General features: G+C 39.1%; 2 protein-coding genes and 1 long non-coding RNA gene across 11 annotated transcripts in view; 1 reads left to right on the forward strand and 2 right to left on the reverse strand.

Moving 5' to 3' along the window:
• Positions 1 to 4,114, reverse strand: part of SPIDR (scaffold protein involved in DNA repair) — a 157,451-nt gene extending 153,337 nt beyond the window's left edge. For 4 of the 5 annotated variants that reach the window (XR_014514057.1, XM_083451604.1, XM_083451602.1 and 1 more), the window contains exons 1-3: positions 3,855 to 4,078; positions 1,484 to 1,639; positions 493 to 562 (exon numbers count right to left, since the gene is read on the reverse strand). Coding sequence is in view for 4 of the 5 variants with exons in the window: in XM_083451604.1 (XP_083307730.1) it covers positions 493 to 562; positions 1,484 to 1,639; positions 3,855 to 3,938 (310 nt within the window). In the remaining variant the exon portion in view is untranslated. Of the gene's footprint in view, positions 1 to 492; positions 563 to 1,483; positions 1,640 to 3,854 lie in introns of all 5 variants that reach the window. The other variant, XM_083451603.1, reaches the window with a different exon arrangement.
• Positions 4,115 to 4,179: 65 nt separating this feature from the next.
• On the forward strand, positions 4,180 to 21,697 carry LOC310682659. The gene is made up of 4 exons (XR_014514076.1): positions 4,180 to 5,080; positions 8,894 to 9,011; positions 10,539 to 13,239; positions 13,449 to 21,697. It is a non-coding gene; the product is annotated as an uncharacterized lncRNA (long non-coding RNA).
• The window catches only part of MAPRE2 (microtubule associated protein RP/EB family member 2), a 91,952-nt gene continuing 84,458 nt past the window's right edge, over positions 16,864 to 24,357 (reverse strand). For all 5 annotated transcript variants that reach the window (XM_083451669.1, XM_083451671.1, XM_083451670.1 and 2 more), the window contains one exon: positions 16,864 to 23,102. In XM_083451669.1, coding sequence (XP_083307795.1) covers positions 23,031 to 23,102 — 72 coding nt within the window. In that variant the 3' untranslated portion in view covers positions 16,864 to 23,030. The remainder of the gene's footprint in view (positions 23,103 to 24,357) is intronic.

Here is a 24,357-nt window from a genome sequence, read left to right on the forward strand (position 1 = left end):
AAGAGTCTGCTGCATCCTGGCCCATGAGATAGCACTGGGGAATACTTGACAGTATATTGTGCATTTTAAGACACAGTGCAGATAAAACAATGACCTGGATGCCATAACTACATGGATCCATTTGATGTGCTGTTGGATCTTACCTGTTCACTTATCATGAATATTTATCTATGGTGGTGGGCAACCCTTGGTGATATGAGACCCACTACATGTGCGCAACCCTTGACCTTTGTTAGCTTATAGCTCCTGTCACAATGCTAAATTACTCCTCCCAAATTAACTGTGCATGCCAGAAATGTTATGTTTTTAGTTTTATCAGTTTATGAACTCATTTTACAAGGCTGGGCTCAAACTGGATTACAAACAGAAGAAGCAGTCATGCAAATCTACCCTAGATCAAGATAGAAGTTGTAACCTGAGAAAAAAGCTTGCAGGTAATACAAACAAAACCTCTTATGCTGCTAATGTGAAATAATACAGTAGATGTTGTACCTTCAATTGAGCTGAGCAATGATGCAAAGCATGTTTTAACTCTAGATGTTTTATCTGACAATTCTTTAGTCTGTTTAAAAAGAAAAGGAATGAAAACAAAATGAATACTAATTAATATGAAAACCATTCTTGGACATATTAATGCATTATTAAATATATATATAATTTTCATTATTACCATTTCTAAAATCACATTCACATTCAAATATGCATTTCCACCATTAATATCTTTCTTTATAATAAAACATGCAATGACTTCCCTTCTTCCCCTTCCCTTGTTTCTTTGATTTCCCCACCAGTCCTGCATGTTCTTATATATTCATTGAATGCATCATATTTATTAATTAAATCACCTATACTATGAATCTTCCAACACAAAGGTCCCCATAGATGCTTACAATTGAAATAAATATATATATACAATAAAACACACCAAGAGCTTTAATTGAAGAAATGTTACTAAAATGAATCAAACCCCAAAAAACACAACTGATGTTGGCACAATCAGAGACAGCAGACAATATCACAAAAGTGCATTCAAAGAGATGATCTTCACCCTCCACCTAAACACACCAAGAGGAAAGCCAAACCTCTACAGATAAAAAATTCCATAACTTCCATGTCAGCAGGGAGGGCATTTTACACCTTACTCCAAACAGGGGTATTAGAGACTGGGCAGCAATTATCAAATACTTCAGGATCCAGGGAGAGTTTCCTCGGGGGTTGTCATGCCACCATTCCCTTCAAGTTGGTGGGGAAATCTTCTCACACAAGGATCCATTAACTGTCCCCTAGATCCCCCTCTAGTCACCCCCAATTTGCCAATTATGAATTGTCAATCATCACCATATGGATATTTTTGTAATTAATCTGTTGGAAAAGCAGGTGATTAAACAACTATAAATTATTTAATAGACAATGAGCCCTAATAAAATTTAATGTATCTTCACTAGCATGAAGTTCTAAACTCAGTAAAATAGCATCATTTTACCTCCAGTGAAGAAGCTTCCTGAAATCCGTCACCGCAACGAAGCCATGCATTTGAAACTGAAGCAGCATCTACCGCTGCCCCAGAATTTCTCTTCCCTTCATCTATAGGCTTCTTATCTGGAAAAGAGGGAAGTTCTGAGCACCATGTTCGTTTCCTCTGCAAAGAAAAATATTTTTATTTAGGAAAATATATAGACCACCAAGCACTGATAAGTATCATAGTGTTGTACAACAATTAAAATAAATAAATAAGGCAGGTTTTTAAAAATCTGATACTGCCTGTAAGTTAACACATCCTACTGGGGAAGCTTATAGAAACAGAACAACTTTTAGAAACTAACGAAAAGTGTATAATGTCAGAGCCTTCAATGGGCAGTATGTTCCACAAAGCAGCTGTCACTGCACTGAAGGACCTAATTCCGAGCCACCATAAAACAAACCTCTGCTACATTGGGAATCACAAGGAGGGCTCCTGGAGATGACAGCAGTATAGCTATATGGGGCCCAAAATTATTTAGGGCTCCATACACTAACAATAAAACCTTAAATTTGCCCTGGTTGCATACTGGCAGCCAGTACATTCATAACTGCTTCATATCTCTACAGTCAGACACAACGAAAGTTCAGAGACTCCTATCACTCACAGCTGCCATCAACATGTTGTCAAACATCCTACTCAGAAGTAAAAGGTAAAGGACCCTTGACAGTTAAGTCCAGTCATGAACGACTCTGGGGTTGCGGCGCTCATCTTGCTTTACTGGCGTTTGTTCGCAGAGTTTTTCCGGGCCACATGGCTAGCATGAGTAAGTTGCTTCTGGCGAAACCAGAGCAGTGCACGGAAACACCATTTACCTTCTTGCCAGAGCGGTACCTATTTCTCTACTTGCACTTTGACATGCTTTTGAACTGCTATGTGGGCAGGAGCTGGGACCGAGCAATGGGAGCTCATCCCGTTGCGGGGATTTGAACCGCCGACCTTCCAATCAGCAAGCCCTAGGCTCAGTGGTTTAGACCACAGCACCACCCGCTTATTAAATGCAATATACTTTTATTTTTTTATTTGCTATGTGTAAATCCTGCTTTTCCTCCAGGGAGCTCTAAGCAGCATACATGGTTCTCCTCCCCATTTTATTTTCACAACAACCATGTGAGGTAAATTAGGGTGAGATAGGAACACTGCCTATTCCTATTCCCCTCTCCATACACATTTTAATGCAGGTGAATCAAAGGAAAACACCTAATGCCCTTGCCAACTCCCAAAACAATGAGAAAGAATATGGTATGGCAAATATCCTACTATTTTAATCACATCCAACTTCGCAAAAGATTCCATTAATGGTGTCTCTGAAAAAATTACATATCACTTATTTTACATATCATTTATTTGAGTTAAACTGGGAGGAGAGAATTGTTTTCCTCAGCCCCATGAACTATCTTTTATTTCAGCTATTAAGGTCAATCCTTTCAGTGTAATTTGTCCCATTTGTATTTTTTACGTTTTGTGTTAACCCATTTGAGTTTTTCTATTGAAAGAGAAAGGTGACATTTAAATGAACAGTGCAGCCTCTACATGCTTTCTCTCCATAGGCAGTCCCCCATTAGAACATATTTGTCCCCTAAAGTTCTCCACAAGTCTTTGTGAACTTTTACACAGAATGTCTGCCAGATATTTGCCATACTATGACATTTCAGTTCAGCATTTGACATGCAATGTTCTTTAGCATTTGACATCTTTCCAAATCAAACCCATCATGAGATTCCAGTAATCCCATTGCATTGCAAATAATCAAATTCAAATTCAAAATATTTTCAGCTCTGCTCTCTACAGATAAATTAGGTTTGAAACACACACATTCATAATTCCTACCACAGAGTTTAAACCTTTATTTCCCAACCCGTGAACAAAGGCACATCAGTGTGTGTGTGTGTGTGTGTGTGTGTGGTGTTTATGTACCGGTTTCTTCCCCATGGCCATATGCATTTAATCTTTATTGATTTTTTAAAATATACATCACACTTATCATTCTCCATCAAATACACTTAACTTCCCAGTAGCCGTTGTTTAGAATTAAACCTAGCAACTATTTCCCTTAAAAAAGGCGCCAGTACACGCTCCCTGACACACCTTCTCACTATTGTACACGTAAAACACATAAAGTTTCCACTCCCGCTCAAAACCTGTGATATTCCCTCGGGAGCATAATTTGACCAGGCGCTCGACCTAGAACAGCAAATACATGTGCCTCTGGGCGCGTGCAGAGCGCCCTTCCCTCTTACACTCCACACAATGCTGGCCAGCTTCCAAATATTCAGAGTTAACGAGAAGAAAGCCCAGGATCCAGCTTTCAGGCACTCCCGCAGCCAATACAGACCCTCGCAATTCCCACTCCTCGGATGCTGCCCGCCGCCGCCGCCCGCCCCGTCCTCCGTTGCCCTGATACCTTCCTCACTAGCATCTCCGCCACTTAGGACCAGCCTTCCCTGTGCCACGTGACGTGAGCGAGAGCACCGTGGCTTGTGGAGGAGGAGGAGAGCAGAGAGGCCCGAGCGAATTCCACTCACGGGCCAAGAAGAAAACTTCTTCCCTCAACAGAGGGGGAAGACCACGCCCCCTCCCTTCCAGCTTGGCGCCGTTTCATCGGCGGAGCCACTGATTGGCTGGGACGTGGCGAAAGGCGCGTGACGCGCGACGCAATAGAGGGCTGCCGGCGCCTCTTTCTGACGTTTCTCGCTCTCGCCGCACGGGGGCTCCCGAGCATCAAGGCGCTGCACCCCGTTCGCAACGGCTTTTACCCTCGCTGCGCATGCGCCCCGTATGTTCTCCGCATCAGCTGCAGTGTGCGCTCGGGCTTCGCCGTTGAGATAACGGGACGCAATTACATCGCCTCAGAGCCCCCAGTAAAATTTTCCCAGTCGGTTGCAGTTATATACGGGTTCTCTCTTTTTCTTACAGGAAACCGTATGGTACCTGCTTTAGGAGATATTTGCGTGAGGAAGATTATAAGGGCTTATTTATTGATGCTAAATCAGTATTTAAGCACTTAGCCACCTTCAGTTTTTTACTCCAGTCCCAGAGTGCACATGACGCTGGCCACAATCCATCCATATTCTGAAATTTCTTGAGTAATAATGCTGTTTGGTGCTTTCCCCCTCAAACAGCCTTCCCATTTGGTTTGAAAACACTGTTGAGGTGAGGTGTGTACATTTGAGGCAACAGATGCACATGTGCAGATGACGTTTGGTGCAAGTAAACAAATCCAGTAATACACATGAGGTGAAGGCATCCCCACCCTCCTCAATGGTGGCTATATCAACATTTTTTTAAAAAAACCAACTGGAAATGCAACAGGATCCAGCAGCCTCATCTTGTATGGAGCCACTAATGTATATATAGTCTTAAGACTGTGCAAGGAAAGTTGAATTTGCTACTGAGCCATGAAACTCGCTAGGTAACCAGGCCCAGGGCTGGCCAAGACATTTGGTGGAGTGAGACGGCGGAAATCCCTAAGGCAGTAGCCCTGTGGGTGCCCTGCTGCCTTTGCCCGTGGCACAGAAGCAGTGCCAGCGCTGATTTCCAGCAAGATCTCACCTGAAATTTGTGCGGATGCCAGCACCAATATTCTGCCAGTGATGGAGGCAATAGCAAGGGCAGCTCAGGCAGAAGCAGCAGCATTCTAAGGAAAAGTGGGACATTCTGATATATAATCAGAAACCTCTAAATCAGGGATGTCCCTGGAAAATAGGGACAATTGAAGGGTTTGAAATAGTAAACATAATCATTTTAATGCTTCATGCTGTTTCTTTGAGTTTTTCAACCATTTAAAATACACATATGTGGCTTGAAAATCACAGCACATATAAGAAATGGAAGAAAGGGGAAATCACAAGGGAGGAGTATACAAGAGTAGCCAACAGTAGCAGGGAGAAGGTCAGGTGGGTCAAAGCTCAGGTTGAGCTCAGACTCACAAAAGAGGAATGCGTTCCCTTGAGAGTTGGTCAGGGATTAATGTGGCTTTTTGACCAAAAAATGTTAGCCACTCCTAGCATAAATGGTTTGGGAACTAGTTCTCTGAAGATCCCTCCCCCTTGTCCTTTTTCAATTATCATTTAAGACATGCGCTATCTATAGGCTTTATCCTAAGCATTACTGAATAAAGGCAAATTCAAGTTAAATCACTTGATGTGACTTGCTCCCAAGTAATGTGTTTCAGACTGGAGTGCTGTGAATATAGTTTCCACTGAAATCAAAGGACTCTAATTCCAAATAAATATGTTTTGAATTGAATGATCTCAGTAACATTTTCAGTGACACTGTGTAAAAAGATTTATCACTCCGCAGGGGGAAGTATGTGGACTTCACAGCAGGCATCAAGTGAATTAATAACTGAATGGATTCAGTCTAAATTCTCTTTAGAATACTTCTTTATATAGTATATATATGGTGGGTATGAGAATAAATTGTTTCATAAAGGATGTGACTGAAAGGGTCTGCTATTATGTCACAGGTTTTTAAAAGCAAAAATTACAAAAAGTAAAAACATTTTAATTCATGTATGGGTTTCACAACAATTTCTGATTGCTGCACAAATAAAATATGCATTCATTTATTCACAGTGTGATATGCCAGGAAGAATTGCACTGCTGGTAATATAGTTCAGTAATTATTATAGTATTTGAGTAAAAGCTACCAGAACATCAGGAGACTCATTGCAATGCTGACAGTTTCAAACATCAAAAAGGTATTACAGAGTGCTACAAATCAAATGAAGTTAAATTACATTCTCTTTTATAGCGTCTGACTCTTATATAAGGCAGTGAGCTTTTTATTGTTAATAAAAAGTGCAGAAATATTTCTCCAGTACTACTAGTATATGAAATTTCTTATTTAGTTCCCGGCCAAATACATTTCCCCTAACTATTTTTTGAAGCTTTTCCAAAATAAATAAGACACAATTCTAATTTAAAAAGTCACAGACTTGGTGAGAGTGTGGTGCTGATAACACGAAAGTTGCATGTTCAATCCTCATAAGGGACAGCTGCATATTCCTGCATTGCAGGGGGTCTGTCTCCCACCAGTTGGGACTAGATGATCCTCAGAGTTTCTTCCAACTCTACAGTATGATTCTGTGATTCTAAGATGCTTGCCTCTTGGCTTATGTCATATCCCCATAAAAGAAAAAGAACTGTATTATAAAATTTAGCAAGATGACCCAAAATGCTAAATACATAGTGGACAAAGAAATGCTGACTTTTTCATTATCTCAGGTGCAGAGAGAGAAAAAGCAGAGAACCCGAGAGCAAGAGCACTCTGTACACCTGCAATTCCCAACAACTTCCATTTAGAGACATACTGCCTCTGACAGGGAAGATGGAACAGAGCCATCATGGCTGGTAGGTGGCCACTGATAGCCTTTATCCTTCATGAATTTGACTCTTTTAAAGCTATGAACGTTGGAGGCCATCACTACCTTATGTGGGAGTGGATTCCATTGTTTAATACTGCACTTTGTGAAGTACTTCCCTTTTTCTGGCCTGAATTTTCATTCAGCTTTATTGAATGTCCAGAAGTTCTATTGTTATGAGAAAGGGAGAATAGGTTTTCTCTACCTGCTTTCTTCACATCACGCAGAAGTTTGTAAACTTTTCTCATATCACCGCTTACCTTTTTCTAAGCTAAAAAGTCCCAAATGTTGCAACCTTTCCTCTATGATTCTATGCTTGTCATAGAATTATAGGGTTAGAAGGGACCCTGAGGATCATCTAGTCCAACCCCCTGCAATGCAGGAATATGTCCCCTATAGGGGATCGAACCTGCAACCTTTGCGCTACCAGCCCCACAAGCAAGCTATGTCCAGGGGAGTAATGCATTGGCAACAATATGCAGGGCTTTCTTCAGCTGGAACGAACCAGAACTCGGTTCCAGCACCTGTCAGGTGTGTGTCATTGCCATTCTAGAGAATGAGGGAGGTGTTCATGGTGAGTTCCAATACTTCTTTCTAGAAAAATAGCATTTAATATGTAGTTAGTAAAATAATTGCTTGAATTCTCAGTGTGTTGATGAAACTGCAAGAGGCATAAATGCAGTCTTTGCATTTTGTTTCGTGGTATGACCTGAGACACCCAGCCCACACAGAAGAAACTTTTAGATTAGTGCCAGGGAAATTGAGTGTCAATTCTTCTTTATTGTTAATTAAAGTTGCATGCTGGATTCCTGTTCTATCCGATAATGGCATTAGCATTGCTTATCCTACCTAAGAGCCTTTAATAAAAGGGTGACATATCCTCTTTCCTCTTTGTTATGTTTTATAAGAACTTAATAGGAATGCTTTCCCTGCTAATATAACTCTGCTGTGCTCACTTTAATTGTCTGATTAAACTTTAGCTATATTGCTTGGATATAATTAAACACCTTAACAGTACGTTTGTAGTATTATCAACTAAAACAGTTTTATAAATATATTGAAGAATTGTAGTTTCAGAGGATGGAATATGAGTGAGAAGGACACGAGTCCCCTTAATCCCTTCCTCAAATTTCCTGTACCACTTTTAGGATCTGCTTTTCAAGTGGTATTGGTGGTATTTTCTCCCTCCCTATTTCTAAAAATTTAAAAATCCTCCCCCCTCAAGTGTTGGTATGAGTTAAACATGCTTTTTTGTATTACTTGTGGGTTGGGCCTTTGCTAAATAAATAATTATTTTATTAATTCATTGAGAGAACCCTACAAATATTTCAATACCCATTTTTCTGGTGGGGAGGCCCTGTTCTACATTTGCAAGATTATCTGCTGCCTGAAAAGTTCCTCCGACCAACTTCTTGCTACTTCTTTTAAGCCCAATGCCTCCCTTCCTTTTATTGACCAAGTCTGCATGTCAGTGTAAACCATATTTAATGGTCTATTGCAATGACCTGCTTAGCAAAAACAGAAGCAACAAACCAGTAACCCTGACTTAGTGTTGCAGCTGGACCCAATATCATAGTTCGTTTTCCTCCATTGGGAAAATAATGTTGGTGGAGAATCCAGGAGGCTGAAACAGAATTTATTCCAAGCCCAATGCACTTTGAAAGAAATTGTTACTTGGGGACATGTTTTAGCAGCAATTTCTATCTAATACATGGGATGTCACATGATAGTGACTACATTATATAGGAATCACATGAAGTTAGCTCCCCGCCCCCAACATTCTGTCAGTAGTGTTTTCCTGGTTTGGCGATTGGTTTTATTGTTCCACTCCAAACAAGCCATGGTTGCTAACTTATCCCTGGCTCAAATGTAATGCTAAGCCAGGGATAATGGCTTGTCACTTCCACTAGGGCAGAAGTGAAGCAAGAGCCATTTGCACATTCACAGTAAACTATGTACTATGCCATTATGAGATTATCTTAAAACATTGTTATAAATCGTCTTGGCAGAAACTATGCTGTTTGTGTGTTTTTTGTGCTGCACCCATCCAGTGGTTTAATATATGGTACAGCTACTTGGATGTGATTTGGTGATTGGGAAAGAACATAGGTGAACTATATTGATAAGGTGAGTACAGGTGCTTGAGAAAGATTTGTGCTGCTTGGTCAAGAAATGGCGCAGTGCATGAGAGGTGCTGCCACTATGCTGCCTGAGTAGTGCATGAAATGCACCTTTCCTTTATTGCTTGTCATTAAAGGATGTGGCAGCTAACTTAACAAGAAAAGTAACAACCCTTCTTGTACTTGCTAAGCCATGGAGGAGGCTTTATTTCACACTCCTCATGCTAAGAAGATTTGTGGAAGATTGGTTAAAGCTTTAAAATCCCCAGCAGTGAATCTTCCTCTTTTCATTTGCATTCAACCAAAAACAACCTTTAGGCACACTCTGCTACCATGTAAGGGTTGCAACATGGATTCAGTGGTTCACATGCAAGAGAGCTGTGAATAATTTTTCAAAGCAGGAAAATGTAACTTTTCTTCCTTCAGTACTCTAGGGAGATTAGATGTGTTTCTAAGGGAGGCTGTTCCAGACTACCTTTTGACACAATGGTTATTACCATTCAAGAGGAAAATCTTATGCCTGGGATGTAATTTATCTGAGAAAATACATACATATATAATATTTCCAAGGCTATCAGTAGAAAAATAAATGTGTTTTGCACCATTTCTCCTGTTCTGGTGTAACCCAATGTAATATCCTCCTTTTTTGCAAAATTCAAGATTGGCCCTATAGTCTACCTTCATATCTACTATCTTTAGGTGACAGGCAAAAACATTTCTCTTCAACCGGGTGGTTAGCTGATTCTATGGCTTTTTAAATGTATTTGTGGGGAGGAGGGGTTTGTTGGTTAGTTTTTGTTTTATTACATATTTTGTATTCTCATTTTGTATTTTTCTGTTGCAAACCATCCTGTGACATTTAGATGAAGATAAAATTTTATAAAAATTTAAAATGAATTGAATCAACAACCACAACAACACTTTTCTTAGAGCTGATTTGCATGGTTCGTAGGCCAGTCCACAATGAGCTGAATTTTTGGCTTGTATTAATTTCCTCATGTAAGGACAGGTGGTTAGGTCATGTGGTGAAGGCACCATGTAACCATTTTATCAAACAGTCAGCAGCAAAACAGATTCAGTCAATTTGCATCATGGTAAATTAATGGCCCTTTGGCCATTGGGATCATGTACCATGTTAAAATCAAGATTGCACTTTGTGCACATTTTCATGTGATTCTGCCACACTGAGTGCAGTGGGACTTATTTGTGAATAAACATGCACTGCGTGACCTCTTTTCACACACACAAAAAAGACTGAAGTGCTTTTGAGCTTCCCACTCTCTGTTGTGGTACATGTGAGTGTTGTTGTTGCAGTACAGAACACAGGAGGGCAATTAAATGTACATTTTGCTAGTAATGTATAGGCTTTTGTTTGTATTTAAAGAAAAGCTATCCAAACCTCACATGTAAAAACACCCCGAAGTATTAAACTGATGCCTTGTAGTTATTCATTTTGTAGAAAAAATAGAGACAGACTGATCATTGCAATTTTGCTGACAGCAGCAGTAAATTATTGTTTTTATTATTTATAAAGCATCTAGGAATAGCCGGAGTGCTGTGCACAGATAAAAATACAAGATAGACCCTGCAGGCTTGGAGTGTAAAAAGCAAGTCTAAGTAAAAGGAGAAGAGAAAATAGATGAAAGGAGGAAGTTTGCTTTAGAAAAGCCAAGATGAAGCACTGAATCTTGAGGAGTCTTTTGAAGGAAGGTAACACACAGGCCGATTAATTGCCAGAAGCAAGGTTGCCATACTGAAACTACCCATTCACTTATAAATTAACTGTGTTAATGCTGGGTTGATTCTGCAGCCAAATGCTTTAGTTAATGGAGCTCTTATCCCACACCACTCCACTGAAAGTTGTGCAATAGCCATGAAGTGAAGTGATGCTTGCATAGATCATTCTGAGTTGTGGATATAAGCCGAGGGATACAAAACTGTATTTACCATGATGATCATTTACCATGATGAACATTTATTTCTTTAGTAGGTTAAATTAGCATTTTCTATTATCTTAGCATCTTAAAGGAAAGAAAAACAAAGCAATATTAAAAGGCTCTCATACTTTTCTTGTTTCCCAGGCTCCCCATGGGGGGCCATTAAGTACTAATTGGCATCATGTAGCCATTGGGTGACATTTATTAGTCACTACTGAACATTTGACAGTGATCCCCTATTACTGTGATCACTACTTGTCAAAAGCATCTGAGTGCAACGTTTTGTGGATTTTTGCATATGTAAAAATGCACTAGGTACACCCAGGAGTTGAATTTTCACTCTTGTTTTACCTACCAGCAAAGAATTCAGAAGTTCAACATTGTAATCTAGAATTAATATATGAGTCAAGATTGATTCACATGTTCGTTCCTTCAGTTATTCACCCTGTGAAGTAATAGTTGTTGTAGTAGTAGTACTGTACGTATTCTGTACCATCTGAAAGACAGTGCAAGTATATTTTCATCATGAAATTTTAGAGAGAAGACTGGACTAGAACTGTCTATGTGTCTCACATGTTAGCCTGCAATCTGAGGTGGTATAATTTGCTTAGTCTATTAAGGCTCTGTCTCTGTTTAATGGATTGTTAAAGTAAAGTAGATCACTATAAAGGGAGACACCTTTGACTCTACCACCTTCATGTGTTTCTGCTCATGTTAGTAACATCATTTCCCTCATCCTGTGCATTATGATATTAATCACATAGCATGTTTCTGATATTAGTAGTTTTCTTATTTTTTCACATTAGTGTAAGGTGAAAATGGATAATTGGTTGCTAGATATGGGAGTTAGCAATAGCTAAAGATACGCTCGTTCAGAAAGGTGCTAGCAAAAGGAATAGTTCCCAGGAATAAATGTTAATATAGCCCAAGGAACTCCACCTGCCTTCTTTAGAAAACAAATGAGAATTGAGGGAACTCTGTTTCAGAATGGTTGTGGTCATTGTGTTGTTCTTAGTCAAAAACTGCACTTCATATAAAGAATAGTGAGCAGCTAATACTTTCTGACTGCTAATTTTAGTCTAAGGTTCTATTTCTACTCTTCTTGGTTGCTTTTCTTTTAACAAATCATACTTTAGGATTGCAGTAGGAAATTTAGATTTAACCTCAAGCATCATGGTTTTGTCTCATCTCTGTCCTAATGCAGTGCAGATGTTTAACTGCTGTATGTAAGTCAAGGCTTTATTGCAAAGGTTCTCCTTAATGGAAACCATATGCAGGATTGACTATAGGCAACTCTGAGAGCAGGAAGCTCAAAATCATACAGGAAGGTATTCAAAATACCTGAGATTCTTATTTTTGCAGGACACCATCCAGATGTTATACATAGTGCAGCTGTTATTTCTATTTTTAGGGAAGTGGAGGGGGGAATGAGGAGTAATTACATTCTTAAGATAATAAACAATGTGTAGAGTGACATAAAGAAAAAAAATATTAATATTACTGAGGCTTACCATAAACTTTAATTATCACATTTGCAAACACTATGCGGCCTGCACAACGTAAGACTCCAAGCCCATTTCAGCCTTCTATCTGTGGTCTCCAGTCTGAATTCCAGATTATCAAGAATTGCCATTTATATGTTTTCTCTTTCTAGTCTGCTGCATATTTCTTTCCCTCCCACAGATGTTCTACAACATTCACACAGATATGTCAACTTAAGCAATGTTCTATTCTTCCACTTCAGTCATTATGGCTCTGGCTTTCCCTTTTAGTGAAATACATTTAATGTTTCAACCTGTGTCTCTTCTGTTTCGGTCAGCTGCTGGCCTGCTATGGCCCAACGAGTTTGCACTATGTGGGATGCTAGGATTCTCTCCTTTTCCCTTTTCCCTCTTTCCAATTTCCTGTCTATGATCAACCCTGGTTCTGTTTCATAACCATAATGCTATAAGGTTCAGGGCTAGCTTTCTGCATTAATTCACTGCTGGAAACAATGGCTGGAGTTTTACTCAGAATTAGGGCTGGGTGTTGTTAGGTTTTTCAACATCATCATGTATCACCAGCCAAACATTGTGGTTTGGTGATAAACCGTGGTGATGAAAGAAGCTCTATTGGCCCTAGCTGACAAGGTGCAGGATGAAACTGCCTTACGTTTCACCGCAGCAGCTGAGGCGCTTATCAATATATCACCCAGGACTACTCAGAATAGATCCATTTAAAGTAACAAGTTAGTCATGTTCATTAATTTCTATGGTTCTACCCTGAGTATGACTAATGTTGAATACAACCCAGTACTTTGTTTTTATTGCAACCGACATTTCACTGGGTTTCCTCATTTGACATAAAAGAGGTGATTCCTGTGCTGTCTCTGTTCTGTAATTCATCAGGATGTACCTACTACACTGAATTGTTTATACATCTGGGGTAATCTATTCTTTAAAATATTTCTCTGGATGCTTACCTAATTGAAATAATACCCACAGCAGCTAAACTGTTGTATATAGCAGGTTCGTAGTTCAGTAGGTGATTCAGTATGTAGTTTAGTAAGTAATTATTACACTAAGCTGTAATAACTCCTTTATCATATTTTTACTACCACCAATGGCTGGTTAAAGTTAGTGTGTCTGCAGGTTCACTCATTAATATGCATTTAATCAGAGCCAAGGTATAAATATAAGATATGGCAGGGTTTCTTACTTGTAGAGCAGCTCCTCCAAATACTCTCTTCTGCTTTAAGATCTGTCTTCAAAGGTATTGTGTGTTGCCTTTTTTCATTAGGGCATTTGCTCTTCACAACTTCAATAGAGGATCTCCTTTTTAGAAGTGTGTGAATGACCTATTTATTAGACCCAACTGTTTCTGCAGAGTGGGCTGAATCTTTTTTACTATTATTTATTATTTTGGATGCATTGTTGCAAATCACTACGGGGAAAGTGTTGTTTAAAATAAACAAAATGAAAGAAACAAAAGCACTAATGTTCATCACCACATAGGCAAATTATTATTATTATTAACAACAACATTTGTATACCACCCTATACCTGCAGGTCTCGGGGTGGTTCACAAGATAAAATCACAAAATACTAGTAATCTAGTCCTGGACCAGGGTTAGGGAAATGTGTGTTCTTCCAAATGCTGTTGGACTATACCTCCCATAATCCCCGACAATTGGCTCTCTTGGCTGAAGCTGACAAAATTTGGGAGACTCTGGAGGGCCACAAATTTCTCTATCCCTGTCTTAGAGAAAGTCACCATAGTTTGAATATCTAGCCAAAGTATCATGTTACATATAGTTATATTATTTTCAAATATTTAAAACTAAAGACACAAAAGCTGCTGTGGATATAACTTTTCTAGATTGCATTACACCGCAAATTTTAAACATTACTTTTATTTGTATACCTATTATGCCTCCAGACATAAGCACACTTTAGAACTTGCATCCAGCCTTACTTAAAGCAAGACAAGATTTATTACAGAATGATTTTCATACTGAGTGGATGCTTTTTGCTAGAGTTCAGGCGATGTTCCTCAATAAGAAAAACTTGCTTTGGCATTTCCTGCTCCTGATACTATCCAGACATATCTGAGCCAATAATGTTGAGATGTTTGTAAGAGAATAAATACTGGCAGATGTTCCTTGTTAGGCAGCAATTTACTGTGGATTTACTGTGGATACTGTGCATTTTACAGTAAAATGGTGTTTCAAGGCAATGATTTACAGAAATTACTACTGTTGTGTTAGAAAAAATTACATGACTGAAAACCTGAGTTTGTTTCATAAACCCAAAGAGTCACATTCTTACTACTTCTCTTCCAGGCCTCTTAAAAATTACACACCCCCTCCAAGCTGAAGGGAGCCCAAGGAAACTTAGTTACTAAAAGGAAAAATATCAGGTAGCCACACATCCCCCAAAATGGAAGGCATTATTCCTTTTCATTTTGTCTAGTCTCCAGATTCTTTTTGAAGGCAGTCAAATACAATCTGTATTTATTAGTAATTATGATAAAAGCTCATATTTTACCACACAGACTCCATAGTGGATATGAGCAGCAACAACAAAAATGGTAAATGCAGCAAGTATTATTTCCTCCAATCTGCATTGAAATCCAGTTGTTGCTGTGTAGATCACAAGAGCCAATGGAGCAATAAGCCAATGAAGCAATTCAGATCTTGTGTTGGCTATCTGGCACATTATCAATATGGACTGTTGAAATAAAAGGTTAACTGGTAAAGGAAACACCAGTTTCACTTGCAGTTCTCGAAAAGGCAATGAAAAGTAGGACAGCACTAAGGTTGAGATTTGACATATATCATTTGCTTTTGTTGCTTTATTGACCAGTGTCATCAAAGCACTTCAGAGAAATGTGGTTCTCCAGAGGATAAAAATACAACTGAGAGAGACTGCTTTCATCTCTAACCCAATCAGTCATAATCTCTGCTGATTGGTTTTTTATGTAACTATTTATATGTGTCATGAATGTCCCAAATTCTTTCCCAAAAGGCAACAATTGCAGTAAAATCGGAAGCTTTATTAGAAGCAATATTGCAGGCATTATAGAGCAGCTAGCCAAGTATTAAGGTCAATGTTTCTCCTTGGTGGATAAAGTCTTGGAATATATAGAAAGAAATGTAGCTTCTGGGTCATGTGTCATGTCCACACATAATAGACCAAACTCCATGAAAAGCCCCACACTTGTGCATGCAAACCAATCACTCCTTCTTTGCTCCTACTCTCGCAAAAGTGGAATTACGGTAGCTATCAGGAGGCCTTGGCTTTTCATTACATCTAAACTATGGATAGTGGTTTGTTGCACCCTAAAAAGTAATTATTGCTAGCTGACCTTCAAACATGGCTTGTTGTTTCTATTATTTCTGTTTTTATTGTTGCTTAGACACACCTCAGTGCAAAAATGCAAGTAATTAATTAATTGCTCAGTACAGGAGGACAGGCATTAAGGGTGGAATGACAAAGTTTTACACTGTTGTTGTTGTTTAGTCGTGTCCGACTCTTCATGACCCCATAGACCAGAGCACACCAGGCACTTCTATCTTCCACTGCCTCCCGCAGTTTGGTCAAACTCATGCTGGTAGCTTCAAGAACACTGTCCAACCATCTTGTCCTCTGTCATCCCCTTCTCCTTGTGCCCTCCATCTTTCCCAACATCAGGGTCTTTTCCAGGGAGTCTTCTCTTCTCATGAGGTGGCCAAAGTATTGGAGCCTCAGCTTCACGATCTGTCCTTCCAGTGAGCACTCAGGGCTGATTTGCTTAAGAATGGAGAGGTTTGATCTTCTTGCAGTCCATGGGACTCTCAAGAGTCTCCTCAAACACCTTTATTCAAAAGCATCAATTCTTCGGCGATCAGCCTTCTTTATGGTCCAGCTCTCACTTCCATATATCACTACTGGGAAAACCATAGCTTTTACTGTACGGACCTTTGTTGGCAAAGTGATGTTTCTACTTTTTAAGATGCTGTTTTACATTACATTCCAAGTAAGTTTTACATTACTTGGAAACAATTTTAAGGCAACAAGTTCTCCTCTCACCAAATAGCTGGGAAGAGGGATACATTCTACCAGTGCTTCCCTTGGCCCAATTTCTGTACCCATGAAGTAACAGTTATTGGCATTCTCAAACACATCAGGATTTGAGACTGCTTGGTTACCCATGTGCATTGCGTTTCCTAGAGGAAAGACAGGATATTAATGTAATCAACCAATCAATTTGGCAAACTAAAGTAATGCTCCTTTGTGATAATGACACTCTCCAGCTTGTTTACACTAATGATTTCTTTGGGATTGACCTTAACAGATAGATATTTTGCATAGAATACATGGAAAAGCTTCCTTGGAAAAGCAAATTATCACTGCTGTACAAGTCAAGCGACAGTGGAAGAAGCCAAAGCAACACACATTAGTATCACAATTATTAACAGAGATTTATTTGGGTCAAATTTTATGCTTGCATAGATAACAGAAGCTAATTTCCTTCAGTCTTGTCTAACCATTCTACCTCATTAACATATTTTCTGTAAAGAAGAATTTCAATGAGGACAGTAGCATTTATCTAAAGTTCCTTTAATGCTACGTGATTAGGAGAACAGTTTGGCTATTGGCTGATGTATACATTCCATTTTCTAATAAAGATGTCCATTATTTTTATGTTTCTAAGTGAAACAATTGAGCCAACATTTCAACATCTACAAGAAGTGAACAAGAAACAATGCCATACGCACAGTATCAACACTACCAAATATACCTTTTTTTTGTAGAAATATGGAATAAAGCACCTTTTTTAAAAAACAAAAACAAAAAGTAGATGTATTCAAAGTGAAGCAACAAATTATCAGAAGCTCTAACTAAAAGGGTTTAAGATGTGATTCTATAGCTGATATTGCAGATCATCCTGATGACTGTTCCTTTTTGCTCTCACTAATTAAGGATTTCCCAAACTTGGGTCTCCAGCTGTTTTGGGGCTATAATTCCCATCATTTATTTATTTATATTTAATTTCTATGCTGCCCTATACCCGAAGGTCTCAGGGCAGTTCTCATAAAATATCAAATACATAAAATCAAAACAAAATGCAACAACCCAATAAAAAAACCCCCAAAAGAGTCAGCATTTAAAAAAAGGGTATAGGATGCAGATCAAGTCAGGCAAAGGCATGGTTGAAAAGGAACATTTTTGCCTGGCACCTAAAGGTGTATAGTGAAGGCGCCAGGCGAACTTCCCTGGGGAGAGCATTCCACAGATGGGGAGTCACTGCAGAGAAGGCCTGTTCTTGTGTTGCCACCCTCTGGACCTCTCATGGAGGAGACAAACAAAGAAGGGCCTCAGAAGATGATCTCAGGGTCTGGGTAGGTTCATATGGAAAGAGGCGGTCCTTGAGGTATTGTGGTCCTGAGGCATTTAAGGCTTTATTGGTCGAAACCAGCACTTTGAATTGGGCCCGGAAGCTAATTTGTAGCCAGTGCAGTCGGACCAGGATCAGTGTAATATGCCGAAACCATCTTGCTCCGGTGAGCAACCCAGCCACTGAATTCTGCACCAGCTGAAGTTTCCAAATCCCATCATCCCTGACCACTGGTCCTGCTAGCTAGGTATTTTGGCTGTTTCTGCCCATCCCTAGTTTTTCTTCTGAAACTGCTATCCCTGTCTTCTGCAAATAAAAAACTCATGTCAAATGGTTTCATCATCACAAATTATTGGTGCTTAAGTATATCCATTTGCTATATACTGTACATCTTAAATTAAGAAAGACTATACGGAAATGATGCAATAAATTATCAAATTATCTCAAATTGTTTTATGTTTTCATAATACTACATGCTAGATTTATTTTATTTGATCCTCAGAAAGAGTATTATATTCAAGAATTTGGACAAAAACAGAGGGTGCCTTCAGACTGTCATTATTTTGAATTTTAGGTTTGCACAAAGTGGATTAAAACACTCTGTTGCCTTGGCATAACAAATGCACTTTTTTAAAAAATGATTTAAAAAAAAATGCTGTTTGGAAAGTGACAGGAAAATGTATTGGAAAGTGTGGGATAAATAAACAATGGGAAGATGTGTAAAAAAATCCACAAGCAAATCAGCATGAATGCAAGGTCTCATTGTCATGCAACTGCCTGTAAGCAAATCTAACAAATACTCAATGAAAACTGGACATAGTCTAGGTTTTTAAATCTTCTGCAAGCAAATCGTGCTGAATGATCAAGAAACAGGTCATCTGAAGGAGCTGGCAGCACTGACATTAGACAAAATATATTCAAATGGTACACCTTCCACTCTTCAAATGCAGCTCAGTCCTGAAATGGGTTTTCTTAATCTGTTTTGTGGGACTTTGTTTCAAATAAGTAACAACGCACCAATACAACTCCCTAGTCTTACATCTCCACCTCAACCTGTCCAGGCTGATCTTGCTGGGTCTCAAATAAATCATTCACACTTTCCTCCATTCCTTTTGAGGAATGTACCAGATTCTCAGCAAGGAGCAGCTAGTGTTTAAGCTGTGCTTCAAAACATATTCATGAATAGCGATCACTAGAATAATATATTATTGTGAAATTAACTTCCATGTTATTTTTCCAATGATTCTGGCTTGATTGCATGTGTAAAGTTGCATCATAAAGAGCATATTGTTTAACGCATGCAATAGAATCATACATCCTCTCAATCAGCCAGTGGATCAGGTCCTGAGCAGGACCTGTTTCTGCTGGTAGGAAGCCTGGACCCAACTTAAGCACACTTACTTTGAATAATACTAATACTGTAAAATTAAACTCATTTCCTCTGTCACCTGTAAGGAAACAAGAAGTACCTTTGGTAACTGAGAGATCATGGGAAGGAGCCACGGAGGGGGTTAAAATGGGGAGAACAATTTCAAGTAGGTATTTCCTCTTGGAGTGAAACAGCAATGAGCTTTCCTCCCAGTTCTTAATTACCTGTAAAAGTTCTAATAAAATGACAGCATTGAACTGGAGCCGTAGGGTTGACTTCCCCACGTGGAAAAATTATTGTTGCACCTTATTTAATTTAGCATTAATAGACAGAGAAAGGATGAAAGCCCCAAAGCCTCCTTCGGATAGTAACCAGGAAGTTCCTTCTGAACTTGATTAGGTCCTTCATAGAACACATGACCTGCTTTGTGTAAATTTTTCTGGAAGCTTCACCAGATGTTGATGTGAATGGCTAAAATCCAAAATCAAGGCCATCTTGGAGAAGGTCATTAAAACAGTGATATATTGTATTGGCTTTAAGTAATAAATGAGCGTTTAAAATATAACACTCTAGTGTGAGCATGCGCTAAAGATTTTCTTCTGCTACAGAGGCACCTTGTATACTCAGAAGGGCCAGTACACATGCAAGGCTTCCATATGTTCAAGACTTGGCCCAGCTGCTACCCTCTTAAGGACTGTCGCAACACACTTTCCTCCTGTGTGCATTTATGTCCACCTGCAGTTCTGGAAATGCATTGGGCCTTCTTCTGTGGAGCTTTGGACTGCATTCCATCTCTCAGTCTGTGTTTCTTAATATGTTCACAGTAGATTCAGGAGAAATTTATTTTTATTGCCATTTGCTTTGTTTCAAAATGTGATGCAAAGAAAGACATGTACATGGATTAAATAGCCTTTTACTTTAAAGGTACTTGGCTTTAACCCAACTCAAAGTACCTGAATGAAACCGGTTTATCTGTTAGAAAATCGAACACATGTAGCCTCATGAAAGTCTATTGAGCTAGGCACCTTGTAACATATACTTTTTTTTATTAAATATGTAAAAAGATAACGCAAGTCAAGTTATTCACATATTCAGAGACCAAAAAAAGTCTACTCTATCATGCGACAATTGGTGGGTAACGTAAAATGATTGATACATCTGAATAAGACTTTTTGCATCTATTAAGTCATTACTTATCTATTTATAATTAACAATACATATGTTTACATTCCTTTCAGTTTACATTTAATATATAACCAAAGCTTTATGGTGTGCTATTTAGTAAAAGTAATTACAAATGCATATTAAAACCATAACGGAATAACAGGGTTACTCACCACGGTGGGGGTTGTCCTCTTTCCCTTTCCAGAGTCTCTCACTCCCCTCAGCACAACTGAGCAGATCAGGCTCCTATATATATTTGTGTACATTATAAATGACTGTCCTCCTGCCTCCTAGGCCAGCCACTTTCTGTCTCCTAACAAAAAAGTGGCAGAGTGAAACTGCCCCACAGGTCGATTATACAAAAACAACAGAAGAAAATCAGACACAGTCCACCCCCCCTCCCTTTCACACACACACACATACACACATAGAAGCTAAGTGACAGGACTAGGGGGCAAAGAGGCTTTGATGGGAACTCTCAGGGAACAAAGAAACCCAGAAAAGCCCAGAAAGCACTTCAAAAGGAAGTGATCTGAAAATTTGCTCAAGAGGAAAAATGAAACGGATACAACTGCATTTGTGACAATGACTGGGTGCTTAAAGGCTGGTTCAGGAAACTTGGAACTGCCCAATCTTCCCTTTGATCACAATGGGCATTTTGGAAACAGCAAAACTAGAATCTTGGGAGACAGCAAGACTAGAAGTAATAATACAATTGTGGGCACTGTAAAACAGAATATGCATTTTTTTTCCTATTCTGCATCATGATAGCATATTACATCCTTCTGAAAGTAACTGTTCTTTTATTGTTTTATGTATAAAGCCTTTAAGTGAAACCAAATCACTTTGAACAATTAAGAAAGGGTAGGGTTAAAAGGGGGGGGCACATTGATTTTCATGGTGATAAGGTTGAAAGGGATGGGGGGCCAAGCTGTGTAAATATTTCCAATATGAAGAGATTGATTACAGCTCTGTTGAGCCAAAGGGGTTAAGCTAAGGAGATGCAAACATTTCTTCGAATGTTTAACCGTATTATACATGCTGCCTGAGCTGAATGACTACATATGAGCCACTTTACTGCAAAAAAGGAGCAATTTAAAGATGCGAGAGCTTCTTGCTTGAATCAATGAAAAGGTAAAGATAAAGGTAAATGAACCCTGGATGGTTAAGTCCAGTCAAAGGCGACTATGGGGTGCGGCGCTCATCTTCTGGAGTTCAAAAGGCTACATGGACACCTTCAATATTTGTAGCCTGCAGGTTGATATTCCATTAGATTTCTGTTGCTGTACTTGCCTAGCCAAATAACCAGTCAAATATCAAACTGAGGATGAGGAATGAAGTAGCAAGGGAAACCCCCCCCCCCCACAAATAAATTAAAACAAATAAACCTACAACTGGACTAAGAAAATGTGCAATTTAAGTTTAGGAAATAAGGAATGTTTTAATACATGGTTTGCTATTTTTCTACTACAAAATGTCACCATCTAACTGCAAGATAAATAAAGGTAATATTAAAACCTGTGGCAATGAAACAATTCTGTAAACTAACACTTTGTTCCTGCATTCTGCCAATGCTTTCAGGAGTTGCAGACCACAGAACCATTCCTGTTTTGCGTCTCGGGGTAATGTATCTTTACTTCCCAGGCTAAGCCTGAAAAGTGGCACTAGCATCTGTACGGAAAAGAGGTGCTCAATGAACAATACATTTCAAAGAAGACTGTAAAGACTTCAGAGGAAAAACCATGTACGATTCTGCTGGTAAATGTTTTGGCATGTCCAATCCTACAATTAAAAAAAAGTATTTCCCCCCAATTTCATGTACACACAAGTAAGAGGAAAGTGGTTGATTCACATAATTGCCATTTCCAACAGTGGAAGTTTGTAGCCAAGTGAAATCTGCAGGTGCTGCTACAGTGGTGAAAGTTTCACAAATGCTTGAACCAACAAGACACTGAATATGGAATTGGGGGGAAAGAACATTTACAGTAGCAAGGAAAGTGTCACAGAGCTCTCAGTGTAAGAATTAGGCAGGCATGTATGCATATTCCGAAATAAAACATATACTGTGTAGATTTCTAACATGCTTTGGTGTACAACATCAGGAGGGTTACAGTTCTGCTTTTTTAAAATAAAAAAAATGAAAAAGTTGCTCACTTGTGTGTTGTGATAAAAGACGGGGACCAGTATAATTTGAGTGTGGTTTCAATAGTTTCCTCTCCTTTGCACAGTCTGACCAAATTTATGCCCTATTAAAGGCCAAAATTACGACGAAATTGGAGAAATCGAACGGAACAGTACTTTTTGTCATAAGAGATGCCCATATAAATAGTTTTGAACAAATTACAAATGTATCATACTTAAGACAAAAGGAAAAAAATAAATATATATTTTATATATATATATATTTTTAAAAGCTGAACAAATCTCAAGCAGCCAAATATTTGAAGTTGCATTGGTAGAAAATGGGGACAGAGCCCGGAGACCTTCTCAGGTGCATATCCTGAAAGGAGACTTCTGCAAACACATGTTGGCAAAGGATGGGTACAGAATGCAGCTGCTGGCTGACACTCACTATGGTACATTTATGTTAATGGCAGACTGAGAGTGATTGGTTTCAAGTCTGAGGCCACACACGTTCCATTCTTCAGAAGATAAGTTCCCACACAAAATTAAAAAGTAGCAAATGTGCCAGGCTTTTTCAGTATTCTTCCTGCTGCTGGGGCTGTTCATGAACCTGGTCCTCAGCTTCATGTTCATCTGTGTGGCTCTCCTGTGTGTTTAACATAGGGGAAAAAATTACAACCATTGAATGAGTGTGTGTGAAACCTTAGCCAAGTCAAGAAGATACTGAAAATACCAAAATGAGATTTACCACCCCGCCTTGTCTGCTAAAAATGGTGGATATTAATGTATATTTAAATGAACCAAAGGATTATTAAAACCAGAAAATATCAGCAACATTCAATTATTGATTTAATGCAGACCCCAGCACTACGTATGGGAAAGAAGATAATATCTAAAGTTTCAATAGCCTTTAAAATCCAAATATGTAGCTGTGGAGAAGGTTACAGTGCTGAGGCATAGTGGCTGAACAAGAAATCTACACCTTTATTTCATTAAATGCAAGTTAATGTGTTGCCCTTTATAAAACACCAACATTCAAATCCCACCTGCCCCACACCTTGAATGGGCTTTGTTGCAATCTAAAATAACAAATCTGATTGCTTATATGGCACCCCCCTACTGGTTGCACTATCTGAGAAAGGCCAGATCACATAACCATCAAAAAAGATTATCAGCTTCTTTTTTTAAATAGCACTACAGGAACAGCCCAGAGGGGTAACAAACAACTTCATATAGATGGAGATGTTGTGGATTAAACCAGATCCTTCTGCATGCAAAGATTGTGCTCATTCATTATGCAATAACCTTTTCTCCAATCCAGATAGACGAAACAGAAGTGTGTTTTTAAAAAGAAAAAATAATTGATAATGTTTTTTCATTGATGTGGTACATCTGCAGAATATGAATAGGGATGAGATGCTATTTAAACAACTGCCACCACCAACACATACACACAATGGAACATTTTCATTTAAGTGAATGCATTTTTCCAAATTGGCAGCACTGGTTTTTGAAGCTTAAGAGAACTGAGGGTTGTATACAGAGACAAAATTATATCCTTGTAAAAGATTTAAAGCACTTTATCCAACGAAAAATCCACTTCCAGCTTGTGGCATTTCAGACCATTTACATTTGGGTATTTAGCTCAAGGGACACAGGTGGTGCTGTGGGTAAAACCTCAGCGCCTAGGACTTGCCGATCGCATGGTCGGCGGATCGAATCCCCACGGCGGGGTGCGCTCCCATCGTTCGGTCCCAGCGCCTGCCAACCTAGCAGTTCAAAAGCACCCCCGGGTGCAAGTAGATAAATAGGGACCGTTTACCAGCGGGAAGGTAAACGGCGTTTCCGTGTGCTGCGCTGACTTGCCAGATGCAGCTTGTCTCGCTGGCCACATGACCCAG

This window comes from Podarcis tiliguerta, assembly GCF_965153285.1.
Source record: "Podarcis tiliguerta genome assembly, chromosome: 7".
In the NCBI taxonomy this organism is placed as follows: Eukaryota; Metazoa; Chordata; class Lepidosauria; order Squamata; family Lacertidae; genus Podarcis; species Podarcis tiliguerta.